General features: G+C 43.0%; 1 protein-coding gene across 2 annotated transcripts in view; it reads left to right on the top strand.

Moving 5' to 3' along the window:
• Positions 1 to 18,994, top strand: part of ERCC6 (ERCC excision repair 6, chromatin remodeling factor) — a 71,937-nt gene that overhangs the window by 6,042 nt on the left and 46,901 nt on the right. For both annotated transcript variants that reach the window (XM_046653365.1, XM_046653364.1), the window contains exons 3-5: positions 805 to 925; positions 2,887 to 2,998; positions 7,581 to 8,298. In XM_046653365.1, coding sequence (XP_046509321.1) covers positions 805 to 925; positions 2,887 to 2,998; positions 7,581 to 8,298 — 951 coding nt within the window. The remainder of the gene's footprint in view (positions 1 to 804; positions 926 to 2,886; positions 2,999 to 7,580; positions 8,299 to 18,994) is intronic.

Raw genomic sequence — 18,994 nt, 5'->3', positions numbered from 1 at the left:
TCCTTGCATTGATAATGTTTTATCCTGAAATACACAAAGGATACAAATAGCAAATTACACACGTGTCAAGATTGAATTTGTGTTTTGAAAGTTGGGAGTTAGAATTCAGTGGTGTCTGTTTTAGGAGCAATGTATTATAAATTGATTTTTTTTTTCTTTGCACTGCAAAGTGTAATGCTACAGCAAATAAGCCTTCCAGTCATGCAAAAGAAAAATATTGTCACAGATGTCTAACTTATATAAGAAAATGTTTAAGCATTTTTAGTTCTTTTCCAAACTTTGGGAGACTTCCCTAATGGGCTTTAAAAACCCACGTATGGGTTGTTGATAATGGGGGAAGCTATGCCTGTTTGGGACAGGGGATATATAAGACATCTCTGTGCCTTCCTCTCAGTTTTGTTATGAACCTAAAACTCTCAGAAAATAAAGTCTTTAAAAAAAACCACACAACAACCGTATATGCGTTTTTTCATATAAAAGGACAACTTATTGCACATTGTTTTAGCAGTCTCTTGAATAAAGTAGACACTTAAAATGCTTATGGAATGAATGAATCAGCTTACAAATGGGAATGTGCTGATTTAAATAAGGCAGATAACAGAAAAACACTAGTAGACATCTTAAACTTGTGACAATCCTTCAGGTGCTCTTTGTGGCCAACAAGAATATGCATGCTGGTTTAGTTGCTTTTATCCTTTAGTTAATAAGAAGTAAAAAGGACGTGTTTTTAGCATTTCTGTCTTTATGTTGAACTATAAAACATGTTACCAGAGTGGAAAATAGACGTTCTATCTTATTTTTCAGGTCATGTACGACATCCCTAAGGCAAATCAATAAAATTATTGAACAGCTTAGCCCTCAAGCGGCCACCAACAGAGACATCAACAGGAAACTAGACTCTGTAAAACGACAGAAGTATAACAAGGTGATTCCGAATAACGCATTAAATACTGCATTTTTGAAAAAGTCATCCTTTAGGCTCATTTAGTATTTAGGAAGTATTCTGAAAAGTACTTAAAAGATGTAAGGCAAATATTTATAATAGAAAATTTTGAGCTCCTTTTGTATGTTTAATTTTTCAGCTGTTTCCCTTTAACATCCTGTGTTAAAGAGTATTTTTAAAAATACACACACAAACACATACATACATACATACATACATACATACATACATACACATACGTATTTGATAAGAAGTGCCCCCTTAGGCTTTGCCTGCCTCCTCCCTCGTCTCTGCTTTGATGGTCTGCCTTGCTTCACCATTTTCTTTGACCACCCTAGGCTCCTCTTGGGCATGCTGGCCTCTCACTCAGGCTCCTTGTCTTGTGTGAACGTGCATTTTTTCTGCTGAGCTCCTGTTTGCACTGGTTGTGCACCCTCTGTTTCCTGTTGGTGCAGCCATCACCCCTCACACACTTATGCTCACTGTTCCGAGAGGCTGGCCTTGGCTGTGCCAGTCATCACCTAGCCATGCTGACCGGGTCTGTGCTCGGGGGTAGAACTTAAGGGTGGGGGAATATCTATTACTTAAGACATTGTTTTATGAGGTTTGAGACACTTTTTAGAATTTATGTGTGTTTTGTGAAAATATATTGCCGTAGATAGGCGTGCCTGACTAGTTTTGATGGTTTTATTCTGCCATCCCGAATGACTGACAGCTGTCATCATGCTTGCGGTTGGTTCAGTGCAGTGAGTAGAGTTCTTGCATCTCTGATTCAGCTCTGCTGGAGGGAGGGGGGAGACTCAGTTCCTCCTTTTGCTTTCCACTCACCAGTCCATCATCTTCACCACCTGGTCTTCTCTCACCTCACCTCCAGAGTAACTGCCCAAAGGTCCGAGCTAGCAGTGGCCTAAGGCAGCCGGAGTCTCCCCAAAACAGGGAGGGGGCATCTTGCCTTTTGTGGGAGCGTGTGGATCAATGTGCAGAGACCTTCTCTGACCCTGGGCTTCTAGTGGGCTGGGGTTTGAAGGAGCGCAGAGGACCAAACTTTAGGCCACTTTACGTACTAGTCTTAGCTTGATTGTACATCCTCTTTTTCCTTAGTAGCTCTTTCATGATTAGAGATAGACTGTTCAGAGAGAAAGGCTGTTTTAAATGAGATTTTGCTGAGAGAAGGAAAGACTCCAAGAGGAAAATGAATCGCAGATCATCACAACTTGGCATTTGCATTCAGGATTTCCCCTCGCCCTGCGCTCATTTGGCAGTTAAACATTCTTGACCTTGGGAAGAACCAGGTCCCACAGGCCGGGTTAATTGGGGAAGATAGTAATGGCCCCAGATCTGAGCTCTGATGATATAGAGGGAGGCAAGACAAGGAGGCGTCTGGGTGAGGGGGTAAAAGAGTGTCAGAAAAAATTTTCCTTTTAAAATGTTGTGATTGGGTAGAATACTATAAAGGACACTATGGTAGGTTGTCCAAGGGGGCTGACACTTTCAACTGTCTGAACGTTTGAACAAATGTGTTTGTGTTTCTTAGCCGTGCAGCCTGTTGACCTCATAGCCCCCGGCTGCTGAGGTCAGAAACACAGAGAAGTTTAGTGATTGCTCCAGTGAGTAAGGGGGCAGCCGAGTAGACATTTCTACCTCCAGAGTCAGCGGAGAGTCAGAACACGTGAACCCCAGTGCTCGGCGTACAGAAAGCTGTGCCGCTGCTCTGGAGTGCAGGTGGGGACAGGGATGCGCGCCTGGTGGCAATACTTTGAGGGCTGTTTCCTGCTAGAAAAGTGGCAGTTTCTCAAATAAGATTCTTGATAGTAATAGTAATGTGTGGAATTTATTTTTATTTTGCTCCTGATTAAAGTTTTTCAATTTTATAATGCTGTCTTTTGTATCTAACAATAAATTACTTCATTGCCGTTTTGTGTGTTGAACATTTACCATTTAAGGAACAACAGCTAAAGAAGATCACAGCAAAACAGAAGCGGCTCCAGGCCATCCTTGGAGGAGCAGAGGTGAACATTGAACTCGATCATGCTGGTCTGGAGGAGGAGGCTGCAGGTGAGGATGCTGGGAACAATGCCACTGTGTTTTTGAACTGATCCTAGGCCTGACATCAGGAGGGTGTCTCTTCTGTCCCAGCCTGGGTTTTGAGAAAAATACATTTCTTTGCCTTAGTGTCAAAACAGATTTAGGAAAATTTTATTCTCTACAGTATACCTGCAGAACCAAGTCTTTTTAAGTCATGGGGTAAAATTTTTAGAGAATGGAAGTAAAGGTTTAACTCAGTCTACTGGAGGCTGCTGGTGCACATTTAATATTATGTTTAATAAATTAGAAATCTTAACATTCGTATAATTTCATGAAGACAGCTAACATCTTGATTGAATTACATTTTGTGAGCCCAGCATCATTGATGAACATTGTTAAAACTGCTTTCACATACCTTTTTGGGACATATTGGGCAGACTTTCCAAGCATCAGTTCTGTTGTTTAAGAAAAGACATCTTCATTCAGGTTATACCGTGGCCGTGATTTTGTTTATATCACTGCCTTGGATGGATGTCTTTTGGAAAATCTTTTGGGAAAATGCATAAGCTTTGAAATGCAGTGTCTTTTAGTCAGTGTTTGTGTATGCATGTTTAGAAATTGGTAGCCATTCAGTCATTTATTACTTGAAATATAGATTAAGGCTTCTTAGCATTTAAGCTGTTGAAGCAAATATTTTCTACCAGCTTCAGAAGTTTATTTAATAAGACAGAATTATGAAGAATTAATTGAGATGATAGAAAAAATATTAGATATGCTTTTAAAGTTCAGTCTCAGAATCCATTGTGCCTACGACCAGTGCTTTCTGCACCTGAGGTACCATATTTCTCAGAGGTAACAGACTTTTGTTCCTGCCTGTCTGCCTAAAACGTGCTGCTGGCTTTCACCTCCTGTTGCTTCTTTGGTAAAACTTTGCCCGGGATTCAAAGTTACTTCCACAAATCTACAGCCCCTTGTCACCTGTGCTCCACTTGGCCTGTCTGGAGCAGCTGATGCTTCTGTGCCTTCTGGGGTCCCTGTCTCTCTCCTGGTTTTCCTTTCAGTCTTCTCACCATTTCTGATTAGTTATTTTTGGCCAGCTTTTCTGGCTTTATCTTAAATGTTGATGATTCTCAGCATAATAAGATAATAAGAGGATGAGCCTACTTCTTGTTGTACTGCCTCTCCCTGGATAATCGCAGTCACTCCCTGTGGTGCTTGTGGCCACCCGAGTTCTAGTATTTTACAAATCTGTAGACCCATGGCCTTGCCCTTTTTCTGAGCTCCTGGTGCCTGTTATATCTCTCCGTCAGACGCCAGCCAACACTTGAGACTCCTGGTCTCTCTCATTGCGCTCCCTCCTCCGCCCTTTCTTGTCCCTGGTGCCCTCTGCCCTGTTGGGGGGCAGTAGCACGGAGTGTCAAGGAACACAGGCTTTGGGCGCTCCAGCTCTGCGTTACCCAGGTGTGGATGTTGGCTGCGTTCCTTAACCTTGCCAAGTCTGTCTTGAACCCACGAGATAGAGATAGTATAGTAGGCCTTCATTTCCCCTGTTCTCCACATAGTGAGCCATTTCATAAGTTGTTATCAGGATTATCTTATAAAGAATCCTTTTCTGGAAGTGGTGGGTCAACTTTGCAGCATTGGCTTTGCTCCTCTGATCTGGGATGAGACGAGATGCTCACTATCACTTTTTGTATTCAACATTGGACTGGACAGTCTAGTAATGAAAAAAAATAAAATCCATAAGGATTGGGGTTGGCCCTGTGGTGTAATGGTTAAATTCACACGCTCCATTTTGGCAGCTTGGGGTTCATGGTTTTGGATCCTGGGTGTAGACCTACATGCCGCTCATCAAGCCATGCTGCGGAGGCGTCCCACATACAAAATAGAGGAAGATTGGCATAGATGTTAGCTCAGGGCCAATCTTCCTCACGCCCCACAAAAAAGTAGTAGTATAAAGATTAAAGAGAAGAGATAACCATCATCATTCACAGAATACATGATTGTTTATGTAGAAAATCCAAAAGAATGGACAGTCTGTTGGAATTAATATATGAATTTAGCAATATCATTGAATATAAGGTCAATACACAAAAATCAGTCATATTTCTATAGCCCAGCAAAAACAAAATTTAATAAAAATGCCAATTATAATCGAAATTAAATACCTCGAAATAAGTCTTGGCAAAAAAATCTGGTTTTCTGCAATGCTTTTTACTTTAAAACTATAAAATATTGTTAAAAAATTAGAGGTCTTAAATGGGAAGATACACCATGGTCATGAGTTGGAAGATATGATATTGTAATGATGTCAGTTCTATCCATCTATAGTTTCAGTGCAACCCCAGTATAAATTTTAGGGGGTTTTTTTGAGGAAGAGAATGTGGGTGGGAAGTGTAGGATGAGGGTGGAGGACGTTAACAAACTGATTCTGAAAGTTATATAAAAATGCATTGGGCCAAGAGTAACCAAGGCAATCTTGAAGAAGAACAAAATATCAACACTTGTTATCAAGTTAAGTAATTAAGACAGTGTGGTATTGGTGCAAGGAAAGACAATTAGACCAATGGGACAGAATAGAAGGTCCAGCAAACAGACCCTCCGTATATGGTCACTTGATTTATGACAGATGTGGCCCTGCAATGCTGTGCATAAGAATCATCTTTTCAATAAGTGTGCTAAGTTAATCCACATGAAGATAAGATGAATCCTGTCCCATTACACCATGTACAAAAATAAATTCCAAATGAATTGTAGATCTAAATGTGAGTGGTAAAACAAAGCTTTTAGAATATAACATTGAAAAACATTTTCATGATCTTGGAGCAAAGACTTAAGACAAAAATGCTCACTGTAAAGGAAAAGATTTGCAAATGAACTATATTACATCTAAGAACTTCTGTTCATCAAAGGATAGCAGTAAGAGAGTGAACAGGCAAGCTGCAGAGTGGGAGGAGATGTTTGCAGTACATGTGTCAATCAAAGGACTTGAATCCGGAAGGTGTAAAGAACTCCTAGAAATTTTTCCTTTTTAAGGCAAACCACCTATGAGAAAAATGGGTAAAAGACTTGAACATTTTCTTTAAAAGAGGCCATCCAAAAGATCCATAAATCTATGGAAAGGTACCTAGTTCCTTAGTCATCAGGGAATACAAATCAGAACCACAAAGTGGTACTGCTTCACACCTACCAGAATAGCCAAAATGGAATGGCAGGGGTGTGGACCAACTGAAGCTCTCGAACACTGGGTGGAACTTCAAATTGATAGGACCACTTTGGAAAAGTGTTTGGCACTGTCTATTAAAGCTTAACATACCCAAAGAATTATATACATATATTACCAAAGAATGTATGCCAGAATTTCATAGCAGCCTTATTCCTAGTAGCCAAAACCTGGGAACTACACAAACGTCCATTAACAGTGGGATGGAAAAATTGTATGTAGTTTCATAACAGAACACTAACAGCAATGACAGTCAACGCACTGCAACTATAATCAACAAAAAGTGTGAATCTCATGAGCGTGACGTTGAGCAAAAGAAGCCAGACACGACCTTTCCGTTCACCGAAAGTTCAAAGCCGGGTACAGCTTGTCTATAGTAGTGTTAATAATCAGGTCAGTCATCATCTTGGGGTGCAGTAGAGGCCAGGAGGCACCATGAAGAGCACATCTAGGGGTGCTAGTAATTCTGTTTCTTGATCTGGATGCTGGTGTATGGGGATTTTTTTCCTGAAAATTCATTGAACTGTACACTTAGGATTTGTGTACTTTCTAATGTGTGTTTTTCTTCACCATAAGTTTAATGAAAAACTCTCTGTGGCGTTATTGGCCTACAAGAAACATATTTTAGCATATTGATTCTTTCCTGTTAAGCTTTCCTTCTTTTGCCATTTTGGCTTTTGGTAAAGTAATTTTGCCAGAGATTAATTTCAACTAATGAAAGGGATGATTTCTGGGTGACTTTGTACCATTATGGCATAACTTCCCATTTTAGTCGTCTCTTCAGGCAGTTAACTTCACCCATCTAACACAGTGTGTCCATTAGACCTTTTGGCAGTGATGGAAATGCTGTCTGTGTTCTCCGTTATGGGAGCCATTAGCCTCGTGTGTCTCTTAAGCACTTGAAATATAGCAGGTGCAACCAAGGAACTGAATTTTCAGTTTAAATAACTATGTGGTGACTGTCGTATTGGGGGTGGAGAGCTAACGTTTTTACCAATTAGGTGCCTGCTGACTTTTTAAGTGTCTATTTCTAGTTTTCTCCTGTCTCTTGAATTTCAGTCCATCAGAATGCTGGTGTGAGCAATGACACCGGAAGCTTGGGAGATTGCTTCCTGATGGACTACCTTTAATTAATAAGGAAACTCAGCTAAATGTATCTCTCTGTATGTTACGTATGAATACCTCTGTCTTGGATGCACAGAGAGTATATTTATAATGCAGTATTTTGGAAGAAGTTCTTTTGGGCGGGAGTACACTTTAGCACATCAATGATTTTTTTTTTAATATGTGTTATTTGTAGGTGCCTAGTGTTGAGTGAATAAGTGAATAGATCTGTTGTCCTCCTGGACAGTTTCACGCAAGTGCCCAATGCCTGTCATCCTCTTTCAGAACCGGGGCCGTCCTCTCTCGGCAGCATGCTCATGCCTGTCCAGGAGGCTGCTTGGGAGGAGCTGATCCGCACTGGCCAGATGACACCTTTTGGTACCCAGATCCCTCAGAAACAGGAGAAGAAGCCTAGAAAACTGATGCTCAATGAAGCATCGGGCTTCGAAAAGTATTTGGCAGATCAAGCGAAACTGTCTTTTGAAAGGAAGAAGCAAGCTTGTAATAAAAGAGCAGCTAGGAAAGCTCCGGCTCCCGTCACTTCTGAGCTGATCCCAACGCTCAGTGAAAACAAACCAGACGAGAGAAGCAGAGTTCTCTTGAAAGCAGATAAGCGCTTGAAGAAGCGCATCGGGAAACTCCAGAAGAGGGCTCTTCAGTTCCAGGGGAAGGTGGGGTTGCTAAAGAGAAGGAAGCCCTGGGAGTCTGATGTGAGGCCAAAGGCAGAGGGGGACTCCGAGAGTGAAGAGTCTGAGTACTTGCCCACGGAGGAGGAGCAGGAGGAGGTGGCCGGGGCTGACCTGTCTGGAGAGGGCACCGACTGTGAACTGAGGCCTGTGCTCAAGCGCCCGAAACGGCCGAAGAAGGTCACAGTGCAAGAGATTGACGATGACTTTTTTCCAAGTTCGGGGGAAGAAGCTGAAGCTACAGGAGGAGGAGGAGGTCGGAAAGTAGTGAAATGCCGAGACGACGGAGATGAAGATTATTATAAGCAGCGGTTAAGGTCAGTCTGCACAGATTGTAAACTGGTTGTCCTGCTTGCTTTATCTTAGGCGGCAGGTTTATTAATAAGTAAGAGTTCTAGATCCTTCTGAATATGTTAGACCCCTGTTTGTCTACAGGTTGGACTTCTGCAGCCTTAGCCCGCTACAGCCAGCTCCTCGGTGGAGCTGACTCAGATGCTGCTTCCAGGTCTTCATTCAGATTTGGGGGCCAGTCTCAGAAGAAAGCTCAGGGGAAGGGCTGGGCAGGAGGCACGCAGAGGACTGGAGCATGAGCTGTGTGCCTTTCCCTGAGGGTGGCTGCCCTGCAGCCAGGCTCAGGGAGGAGAAGGCAGGCTTGTGTGGTGTCTGCTGGGGGGCTGGTTTTTGCTTTTGAAGCAGGAAAGTAATTTTACAGGTCTTCCTTTCCAAAAAAGCTGAAATTTAAGCTTTAGCATGGGAAAGAATAAGCTTGCTTTCTTAAATCCCTCCTTCCTTGTCTTGAAACAGTAGTTATCTACAGAATTATAAACCACTGTGGTACCAGAAATGTGCTTTGTATGCATAGCATACTCTTCTTGTGCACTGTCCTTTTTTACACTCGAGGCTCACTTTGGCTCTTGTTTCTGTGACTCTGTCAGTATGTGATGCAGGTAAGATAAAAGGGAAGGTTTGGGGCCAGACCCGTGAAGTAGTGGTTAAGTTCAGTGTGCTCCACTTCGGCAGCCCAGGTTCATGGATTCAGGTCCCAGGTGTGGACCTACACCACTCGTCATCCATGCTGTGGTGGTGACCCTCATACAAAATAGAGGAAGAATGTCACAGATGTTAGCTCAGGGCCAGTTTTCTTCAAGCAAAAAAAGAGGAAGGTTGGCAATAGATGTTAGCTCAGGGCGAATCTTCCTCAGCAAAAAATAAATAAAAGGGAAAGTGACCATGTTTTGAACTCAGTATTGCAAATTGTCACACATTTTTTTGTGAGCCAAGAGAAACAGTTTGTCCGCTGCAGGTTTCTCCACCATGTCCCTCGGAGCATGACATGGCACTCCCATGTCTTGAGTGTCGTACATTAGCTTACTAAGAGCGCTAAGAGACTGAGAGGGATAGAGGAATTTGTTTAACAGATTACTTTTTTAGTATTTGCTCCCAGGATGGCTTTTCCCCCAATCCTTAACAATTTTTTCTTATTGCTCACTGGAGGGAGACCTAGTTGATTGTATTTCCTCTAGCTTTCCACTGGCCTTTGTGAATGAAGATTGATCTGATAGTTTTGCTTCTGTTATTTAGAACTGCTAATGACCCACATCCATTCCTTAATCTTTTAAAAATAGATGCAGCATACTCTTTTTACAAAAAATTTGGGGACCCGTGACCTAAATCCAGCTCTTCAGAGCTGTTACACTCACATTGTAGTAGTACCTTGTGTAGTAATACATGGATGAGGATTGGCTTAAATGTGTCCTTTCTCATTGCAACTTTGAAGTTATTTTGTACATTTAGTATCTGTAAAGTTGTTTGAGGGCTATTTCTCAACGCTTGCACAGCGAGCAGTGTTGGGCTTTTTCTTAACTAGTGTAGAGAATTAATAAAAGTGTTAATCTCAACATATTGATTACAGATGGAGCAATACATTCTCCCCATTAAATTGGATCAATATTAAATATATTTTAAATATATCAGTATTTTGATCAAGAGCATTTTATTTTGATTGAATTTTAAATATGGGTTTTTTAAATTCATGGCAATAAGTTTTTCTTAATGTCAAGATTGTAAAACTGTTATTTCCAAAGCCATATCATAAGCTGTTGTTTTTTTGCTAAAGTTACAGTGAAATCTCAAATGAATTTCAGAAATATCAATAACTCTAATTGCCGCCAAAATACTATAGCTCTTAAAATTTTATAGCTACAGTTATTAAGGCTGTTAAACTGTGCACATCCACATTGCAGTGTTTGTACTGCATCTCCTTTGGTACTCTTTGGATTGGGGGATGTTAAAAGAAAAGAAAATGCTCAGGATTGAGGAGCATATTAAGAACATTTGAGAACTTGCAGTCACTCTTTATATTTTATTACTTCTTGCTGATATTTGTAGACAGATTGAAATTGTAACGACATTCCCTTGAATGAAGAAAAAGACCTTTAGGATTTCTTATATTAGCCATGGCTTGATGACAGATCAGAATAAAGCTCCATATAGTTCACAACATAGAAACTGAGTTTTTCTGGTTTGAATTTAATGGTTAGAATTTAGGAATATATACCAGGCTAGGCACATTTTATTAAACTTAAATGTGTGTTGGTTATAGCCCTATTAATTATGATGCTCTTTTAAACTCTCGGAAGTAAAAGTGGGTGACTCTTGGCTGTCTCATCCCGTTTATTCTTTCAACTTAGAGTTATGGTCTTTCCTTAGCTCTCAGTTAGTCCTGACGGGGTATCTGTCATTAGCTGATGCTCAGTGGAAATTTCCTCTCAAGCCTTTACTACATCTTAATCTCTTCTGGAACTGGATAATAACACACATGATCCTACTTTCTCTGATTTAGCCTAAGACCTCAGATCAGCCTTTCAGGTTTTAACCTGCTCATGTATTTTGCCTTCCCCACCTTCTTGCCCTGCTTCCTTGTCTGTACTCCGTTTCATTTGGAGGCTGTCTCCTCAGTGGTGGTCCCTGATGCTCACACTTCTGACAATGTACCAGGATGGATGAGCCACTTCTTAGAAATGAATACTCTGTCGTTTCTTATTCATGTCAGTGATAATCAGATCTTATAAAACACCCATTATTTTTTCATTTTCATTTTGTGGTACTAAAGTTTCCATTAGTATATGGCTTTCAGTTGTGAGGTTTAGCTCTTGCTTAAAATATATTGCTGCTTTAGAAAGCCTAGGGTGTGGGAGCTCCAGGAGCGAAATAAAGACTTAATAGAAGTCACACACATTCGGTGTTTGAGTGATGTGTGTGCCTGACTTACATGTCACTTATCTTGTCCAGTCTGTACAGCGAGGACAGCCCAGAATGGCCAGGAAGACCAAACATTTCATATGTGCTCCTTTCCCCTCCGCAGATCAAAGATCAGCCGTCCTTGTTCCTCGATCTTGTTGATTCATTTTCCACTCGAGATGAGAGGTCAGCTCCCATTGCATCTTCTTTGCCCTCACTGCATGAATGCATGTCTGCATTCTAGGACTGGCTTCTAGGGTTTCTGGCAAAGAATTTGCAGTCTTTTAGCGGGGGTCATGGGCACAAGTAGGACCTAACCAGTGTGAGGGGACTAATGAATTCAGAGTGAGGCATTCAGGGTAGACTGTGGAGGAGGTCCATCAGAGCACGGGGCCCTGTCTGTTGGCGAGTTCAGATATGTTGATATGGACTTTAGGATGCAGCTAAAAACTTGCCACGTTGTCCCACAACTGCAGGTGCGTCATTGAAAAGGAAAAGTTGCTTTGCTTTGGAGGCGCATGTTTCCTCAGGGGTCTCTTGGATTTCCTTGGAGACTGGTGTGGTGTCCGTTGTATGCAGAGAGGCCCAGTTGCTGAGCTGTCCACGTTAGGACGGGGAGGGCATGTAGCCCCTGCCTCGCCAGCCAGCTCCCATCTTGGACAGTGGCAGTCTGTGCAGGGGGAGGCTGGGGCCCTGTTTGGGTTCCCTGGGAAAGAGTGCCACAGTCCATTAGTGATGTCTACCTGGGCTTGGGGACCATGGAGGGGAAGCAGCAGCATGCATGCCAGCCGTTTGCCAACCTTGAGATATAACACAGACAAAAAAATGTCACCAACTCTTGCCTCTTCTGCCAGCAGTGGTCAGTGCTGCTTGGGTGAGGCTTGGGTATAGGTCAGGTGGCATCCCAAGTGAGAGACTGCCCTTCTGAAGAAGGCTTGTCTCCTCCTGGCCTGCCTAGAGTTAGCTTTTATAATTGGACTTACACCCATACCTTAAAGCTCTTGTTTCTGTTTCCATTTGGCAGCCATTATTGTTGAAGTTGCTAACCTAACAGCCTCTGTTTCCTTGGCAACAAGCATAGCCTAAAGTCAAGGTTCCCAGCCCTGGGGCGGATTCTTCCCCTGGGAGCCCAGCTATTGGAGGTGCTGAATCAGCATGTCTAGCATGGGGCTACTGGACAGTGATTTTAAAACTTTTCCAGGTGATTCTGATGCGCTGTCAACTTTGGGAACTACTTGATGTGTATAAGTTGATTTTATGTAGTCTTTTCTGAGCCTGTAGCTTTTGGCACATTCGGTTTGTATATCTCTAAAATCTACGTACCCTGCACGATTGTGTTTATGTAGGAGAGGGCCTAGAGAGGAACTTTGGGGTCGGTTCGCTCAGCTAAATGCTGTAGGTAACAGATCATTTGGTTCTTATCAGGGCATGTGCCTCAGAATTGCCTGGGAAGCATCCTCAGGGCTCGGCCTGGAGCAGCTGAGGCCGCAGGGCAGGGTGGGAGGTGCTGGGCCGTGCCCTTGCACTTGCACTACATTTCATTCCAGTCTTTGATCCTATGCATACATATCTTCCAATTGTTATAATTATGATAGGCTGTACAGCGCTTTATCGTGGCCCTTTCAAGTTGATCGACTTGCTCATGGTCTCACTGTTAAGAGAGAGAGCTGGGGGTTGAAGCCAGGACAGGGTTGTGGAAATGCCAGTTTCCATCCATCTGTGGAATTGGGTGGAATGTGCAGTATCTAGATGTGACCACAAGGTGGTGCCAAGAATCAGCGCATGGTGTCTCCACCTCCCTGGACTGGAAACCAAACCAAAAACCGAAGGCAGGCATCTGGGAGTTGGTTGAGGATTTGGGGAGATTGCTAGGGAGTCTGGAAGACCTGACAAGGATGGTGTGAATTGGGGTAGAAGATTTGCCTCGTGATCTAGTGTAATCTGAGTCTGTAGTCATGGTGCTTGTTGATGTAACTGATTTTTAATATGTTTTTTTTTTTTTTTAAAGATTTTATTTTTTTCCTTTTTCTCCCCAAAGCCCCCCGGTACATAGTTGTATATTCTTCATTGTGGGTCCTTCCAGTTGTGGCACGTGGGACGCCGCCTCAGCGTGGTTTGATGAGCAGTGCCATGTCCGCGCCCAGGATTCGAACCAACGAAACACTGGGCCGCCTGCAGCGGAGCGTGCAAACTCAACCACTCGGCCACGGGGCCAGCCCCAAGTTTTTAATATGTTTTTGACCTTAAACGTTTTTCTTTTCTTCTGCCCCATTTTTTGCTTTATTTTATGTGAATAATTTTGAATTTAAAAGGGCTAATGACTCTATTCATTGTGTACATCTTACAGAATATCTTTAATAATCCACAAGGCTTAGTCATCTGGTAAAACAGTATGTTCCTTGTCCTCCCCTTTGAGCACTGGGGCCCCTCGGGCCAGGGGTGGGTTGGATCCTGGTTTGGAGGATTTGCCTGTATACATGCATAGTTCTAGAAGAGGAAGGCTGTCATCATTTTTAGATGCCGAGAGGGTCCAGCCAAGTAGGATAAATGTTGAAAAAAGTCTCCTGGTTTTGGAAATTCGGAGGCCCTGGTGGCCTGAGCAAGGGTAGCCATCGGTGGGGGGGTGGGAGGGGGTTGCCTGAGAACAGCAATGAAAGCTGGCATTACTGAATGCTTACCACTTGTCAGTGCTTCCCCTTATGTGGGTCCCTTGGTTTGATCCTCACAACCCCCTAGGAGAGAGGAACCTGAGCCCAGAAAGCTGAGGTAACTTTCCCGAGATAGCAGTAAGCAGAGAAACCTGGAGAAGGGGCAGGGGCCTGAAGGTGTTCGGGTCAGGTGAGGTTGACCCGTTGGCTTGGTCTGGAGCGATGGACTCAGAAGAGCATTGCCTCAGCAGCCGCTTCCTCTGGTTACCTGATGGGGACCGACTCCACACTTTGTGCGGGTCCCGTTCCTCACCTGAAATACTGCTCAAGACTGTGCCCCCTGGAACCACGCTCCCAGCTGCTGTCTCCATTTTGTCGTCTTCTTGGAGCCCCTTTCCCTTCCTGTTTCCTGGAGCTGGCTCGCTCTGCACGGGGATTGTGCCCGGTGTGTCCTTCAGTTGGGTCTTTGTTGCTCTGAAGGAGGGTTCAGCTCCTTCAGGTCACACTGAGCCACCTGGTTACACTGTGGAGCTTGGTTTGCTTGTACATTTTCTTGAAAATCCCAAATCATTTGATCTCTAAAAATCTGAATTTAGTATAAAAGTTTAGTCTAGATTTTATCCAGAAACCTAAATATGATGATTTGAAGATTGTTCCTGTCATCAGTTTCTGGGAGTTAATTTCTTTCTCAAGAAACAAACCTGTGTTCTTTTTCTTTTGTTCCTAGGAATCTGTATTTTAAAGAGAAAAGAAAAAGTTACTCCCTTAAGGAGTTTTCTTAGAGAGCATCTTGGCTTCTTTTAAATGACAAAGCTAAAGACGCAAATGAAGACTAATTCCGCTTCGTGCGCCACAAACACCTCTCGTTCTCAGCTCCACTGCATAATTGTCTGCATCAGTCTTAATTTACTCCATGAGATCTGGACTCCTAACTGAGGGTATTTCATCTGCTCAGATGTGCCAATTAAGTCCACCCAGATAGACCATAAAAAGGCAGATAAGAAAAGTAAAACACTGAGTATCTCAATTTAGCAAATTAGCCTAATCTGTGAGGGATTCTTAGCTGTCTGAAATAGAAAACCTATTGCACTACAGAATTGCAAACTATATTAAATACCCAGCTTGGTGCCTTGAATATACTTTTAAAAATCAAATCGTACTCAGTTGTGCTTCTGTTGTAGGATTTCTTTCATGGATATTGCAATAAATGGAGAATGATCCTGAGATGGAAATTTCTCCGGATGTTGAGAATGGTCTAACTGTATGACGTGTGACTTCTCCCTCACAGTCAGTGCAGGCCTGAACCGCTGCAGGCTTCGTGGCCCTTGCAACATAAAAATGCAGACAGAGCAGTACGGTCAGTTTTGAATTTCAAGCAGCTCAGTATGTGACTTCCTTGACGTTTTGGAGAGGCCATGTTCATTGTATTAATATCTGGTCTCAGGCTGCTCGTGTTTGATGATTCCTGTTAATAGGTGGATTTTGCCCTTTTTGTGGATTGGTCTAGGCAGTCAGTATGTTGGTTTGTCTGCTGTTCCGTGTATCTTATGTATTTGTTCAGCCCGGGTTGTCTGTAGTCAGAAGAACTGCTAAGCTGATTTGACTGTTGCTTGGGAAATTTGGCAGGGCCAGTGAGGAGTGTGTTCTGAGTCACCCCGCACAGTATCGAGGCGGGGAAGGAGCCACGTAATCAGACAGGAAGGCAGGTCGTCTTCCCCTCCTTCAACTTCAGCACTGACCTTTTTTGAGACAAATTAGAAGTGAAGTTTTAGAATTTAGTTTGCTCATATACAGTTGTTTTCATTTTATAGCAATTAAAGGGGTGATTATTGCCCTTTTGGCTGGTACTGTGAGAAAGGGTGTGGTTTTAGGGAGTTTGAAAAATAGTTTTTGAGAGGCAGGATTATGTAACAGGAGTAGACTCTGGAGCCCTGCTGGCTGCGCTGAGTCTCCACATTGGTGTCTTGGGCAGGCCGCTGTCCCTCCCTCTCTCTCTTTGTGAAAAAGAGAGAAATAGTAGTGTCTGCCTCGTAGGGGTCGTAAGGCCTAAGTGAACTGATACATGTAGGCTACTCTGTTGTAAAACAGTGCCCAGCACACAGTGAGCGTCAGAACTGTTAGTCGTTGTTATTTAGTATTTGTTTTCTGACTCTAAATTAAAAGAAGTAATACAGCCAGCCCTGGTTGTCTAGCAGTTAGAATTTGGTGCTCTCACCACTTCGGTGGCCCAGATTTGCTTCCTGGTCGTGGAACCACACCACCCATCTGTCAGTAGCCGTGCTATGGCGGCTCACATAGAAGAACTAGAACAACTTACAACTAGGATATACAACCATGCAGTGGGGCTTTGGGGAGGAAAAAAAAAACGAAAGAGGAAGATTGGCAATAGATGTTAGCTCAGGGTGAATGCTTCCCCACAAAAAAAAAAGAAAAAAGAAAGAAAAAGGTACTTGACTATGCTTTGTACAAAGCTTTAAAAATATATATATATACATACTATGTATATAGTCATGTATGTATATGTATATATATATACATAGTATGGATGAATGGATGTATAATTTCAAACCACAACTCATCCAGAGCTAGCTGATTTTACTTAAGGAGATGATATCTCACGTAGGGGCTGGAAATCACAGGCCATGGAATTGGAATGGCAGTGTCCCAGTAGCCACGAGATCTTGTGCATCTCCTCATCTGTGAAGTGGGGATCACAGCAGTACAAGGGTGATAAGAGGATTACAGAAGATGATACATCTAAGATACTTGGCCTGTGTCTGGCACTCAGTTAGTAGTAGCTGTTCTTGTTATTTGCATGCCCACTATGTGAAACATTTACTACACAAATTTCATCTAGCCGGTAAGAGAGTCCGTAGGAATTATGAAGAAGAGCTTATAAATATTGATATGTATAAAAAGGTGACCTCTTTCTGAAGTAAGAAGCAGTTTAACAGTTGGTATTAGTATCCATGGCCAAATCATCAGCTGTTATAAACTTAGTTTGGTTAATGTTGGGCTATTCTTACCTTTCATACATTTTGTACTAATATGATTGAAGTCAACTTAGTGGTAAAATATCTATACGAGGAACTGGCCCCGTGGCCAAGTGGTTAAGTTTGCATGCTCTGCTTCAGTGGCCCAGAGTTTCACTGGTTCGAATCCTGGGTGTGAACGTGGCACCGCTTGTCAGGCTATGCTGAGGCAGCATCCCACATAGCACAGCCAGAAGGACCCACAACTGAAATATACAACTATGTACTGGGGGGATTTGGGGAGAAAAAGAGGAAAAAAAATTAAGTTAAAAAAATTATTTAAAAAAATCTATACAAATATAAGTACATTAGCAGTAGTTGTTTGAAGAGAAATAAAAAGTTATTTCCCCTTTGAACATACAAGGGGGCAGCAGACATCTGCCCGAGGGCATTCTTCATGCTTCACAGCCTGCTCCTTGGTTCTGAGTGTGGGTAGGTCAGGATTACACTTTGGTTCCTCCGAGTTCTCTCTGTTGTAAGGTCAGTGTTCTAGGTCCTTCTGTTGCACCTTGTAAGGCTTGATTTCCACCCTCCTTGCTGTCCTAGATGCGTAGGATATCGTGCCCAGAATGGGCTCTGATAATCTTGAGCGTGGCTCACAGGACTGGTGGAGTAGCACCATGGCCTTCTAGACTGGGGCGGTGCACTTAACTCCTGCCTGCCCAAGATGGCAGTAGGTGTTTTGACATCTGTTATTTTTTATTCCCATTTAACCTATAGTCAACTAAAATTTCTCAGTTTTACTTTTTGTGTAATCTCCTGCCAATGATAAGATAGCACATGACTTGTATGTAGTATAAAAAAATAGTTTCCAAAGGGTATAGTACGTATATTATCTCCTTTAGTCCTGTAAGAACCTATTATTTGACCCATGTTGTGCTTGAGGAGACAGATGCAGTGATATTAGATGATGTTTCTAAAGTTCGGACCTCCGCTTACCGGTTATAGACCTGTAAAGCAGCTGTCTGCCTACTTCTGGTTTTCATTTCTCAGTGGGTTTCTTAAATCTGTGTTTTTTACTGGGTCCTCCTCTCCTGGCTGCTACTGGAGTCTCAGGGACTGTAGGAGTTAGAAACCACCCCAGTGATAACACGCTTCATTTTATTTGCTTGCAGCTGTGTGACTCTCATATCTATGGACTAAAGAGAAAGATGAAGGTGGGAACATCAAAACGTTATTTCCTTTCTAGTCTGGTAAAGAGAGTTTAAGGCCAGTTAAACTTCTTTTCTGCTCTGTTGGAAGACAAATTCTTTCGTATAAAGTTGACTCTCTTGCCCAGCCTTTCCCGTCTGGTCCTAGGGAGGCGTGGGCCCAAACTCACGCCTCCTGATTCTTCCTGTTGGCTGGTGTGCAGAAACCAGGCTCGTTGCAAAGTGATTCCACTGGGAGACCCAAAAAACAGAACTCCAGAATGACAAATAACTTACAATTTTTGTTATTTAATATAATGAGCTCCCCCTCCTCTCCTTTTTTTCCTCCTTGAAAAATTCTAAGTTAAGAATTTCTCTGACTTTGCAGTTGCCCTTTGCCACGGCTCATTCTTTGTAGTGGACCTCAACCATGTTGATCCGGTGGAGGTCACTCGGTGTCACACCTTGACGGCATATGTGTAGTTGGAGTAGGAGATGCAACAGGAGGAGCCTGTAGTGAGAGAGAACAGGAGGTTTCCTGAACCCATTTCTGAATGACGCACTCTGACCATTTTCAAGCCGTGCTTTCTGTCCCTGGTGTCTTCCTTGTCCCAGCCCGATTCTGAACCTCATTCGTCAGCATGGAGAATCCGTGATGAGGTGGACGTGATACCCGTCTCTAGGGATTAAAAATGGCTGAGACAGCCTCTCACCTCAAGGGGCTCCCAGTCCAAGGGAGAGACAGATCTAGATTTCGAAAGATGCTAACACTGGACGAGCATGCTAGTAGAGACACCAGGCGTGCCCAGGGTGCCATGGGGGGGCCAGGATGCCTAATTGTGGCTGGTCAGGGAAGGCTTCCTCCTCTGGAGGCCCTTCTTGGTGGAGGTCTGGAGGGTCTCCCAGGTGTGTGGGGATGTGTGCTGGAGGAGGAAGGTTGGGACAGTAGAGGGATGCAGATGC

Source organism: Equus quagga, chromosome 2 (assembly GCF_021613505.1).
Source record: "Equus quagga isolate Etosha38 chromosome 2, UCLA_HA_Equagga_1.0, whole genome shotgun sequence".
NCBI lineage: Eukaryota > Metazoa > Chordata > Mammalia > Perissodactyla > Equidae > Equus > Equus quagga.
Note: the sequence above shows the minus strand (reverse complement) of the source record. Positions and strands in the feature narration are given on the sequence as shown.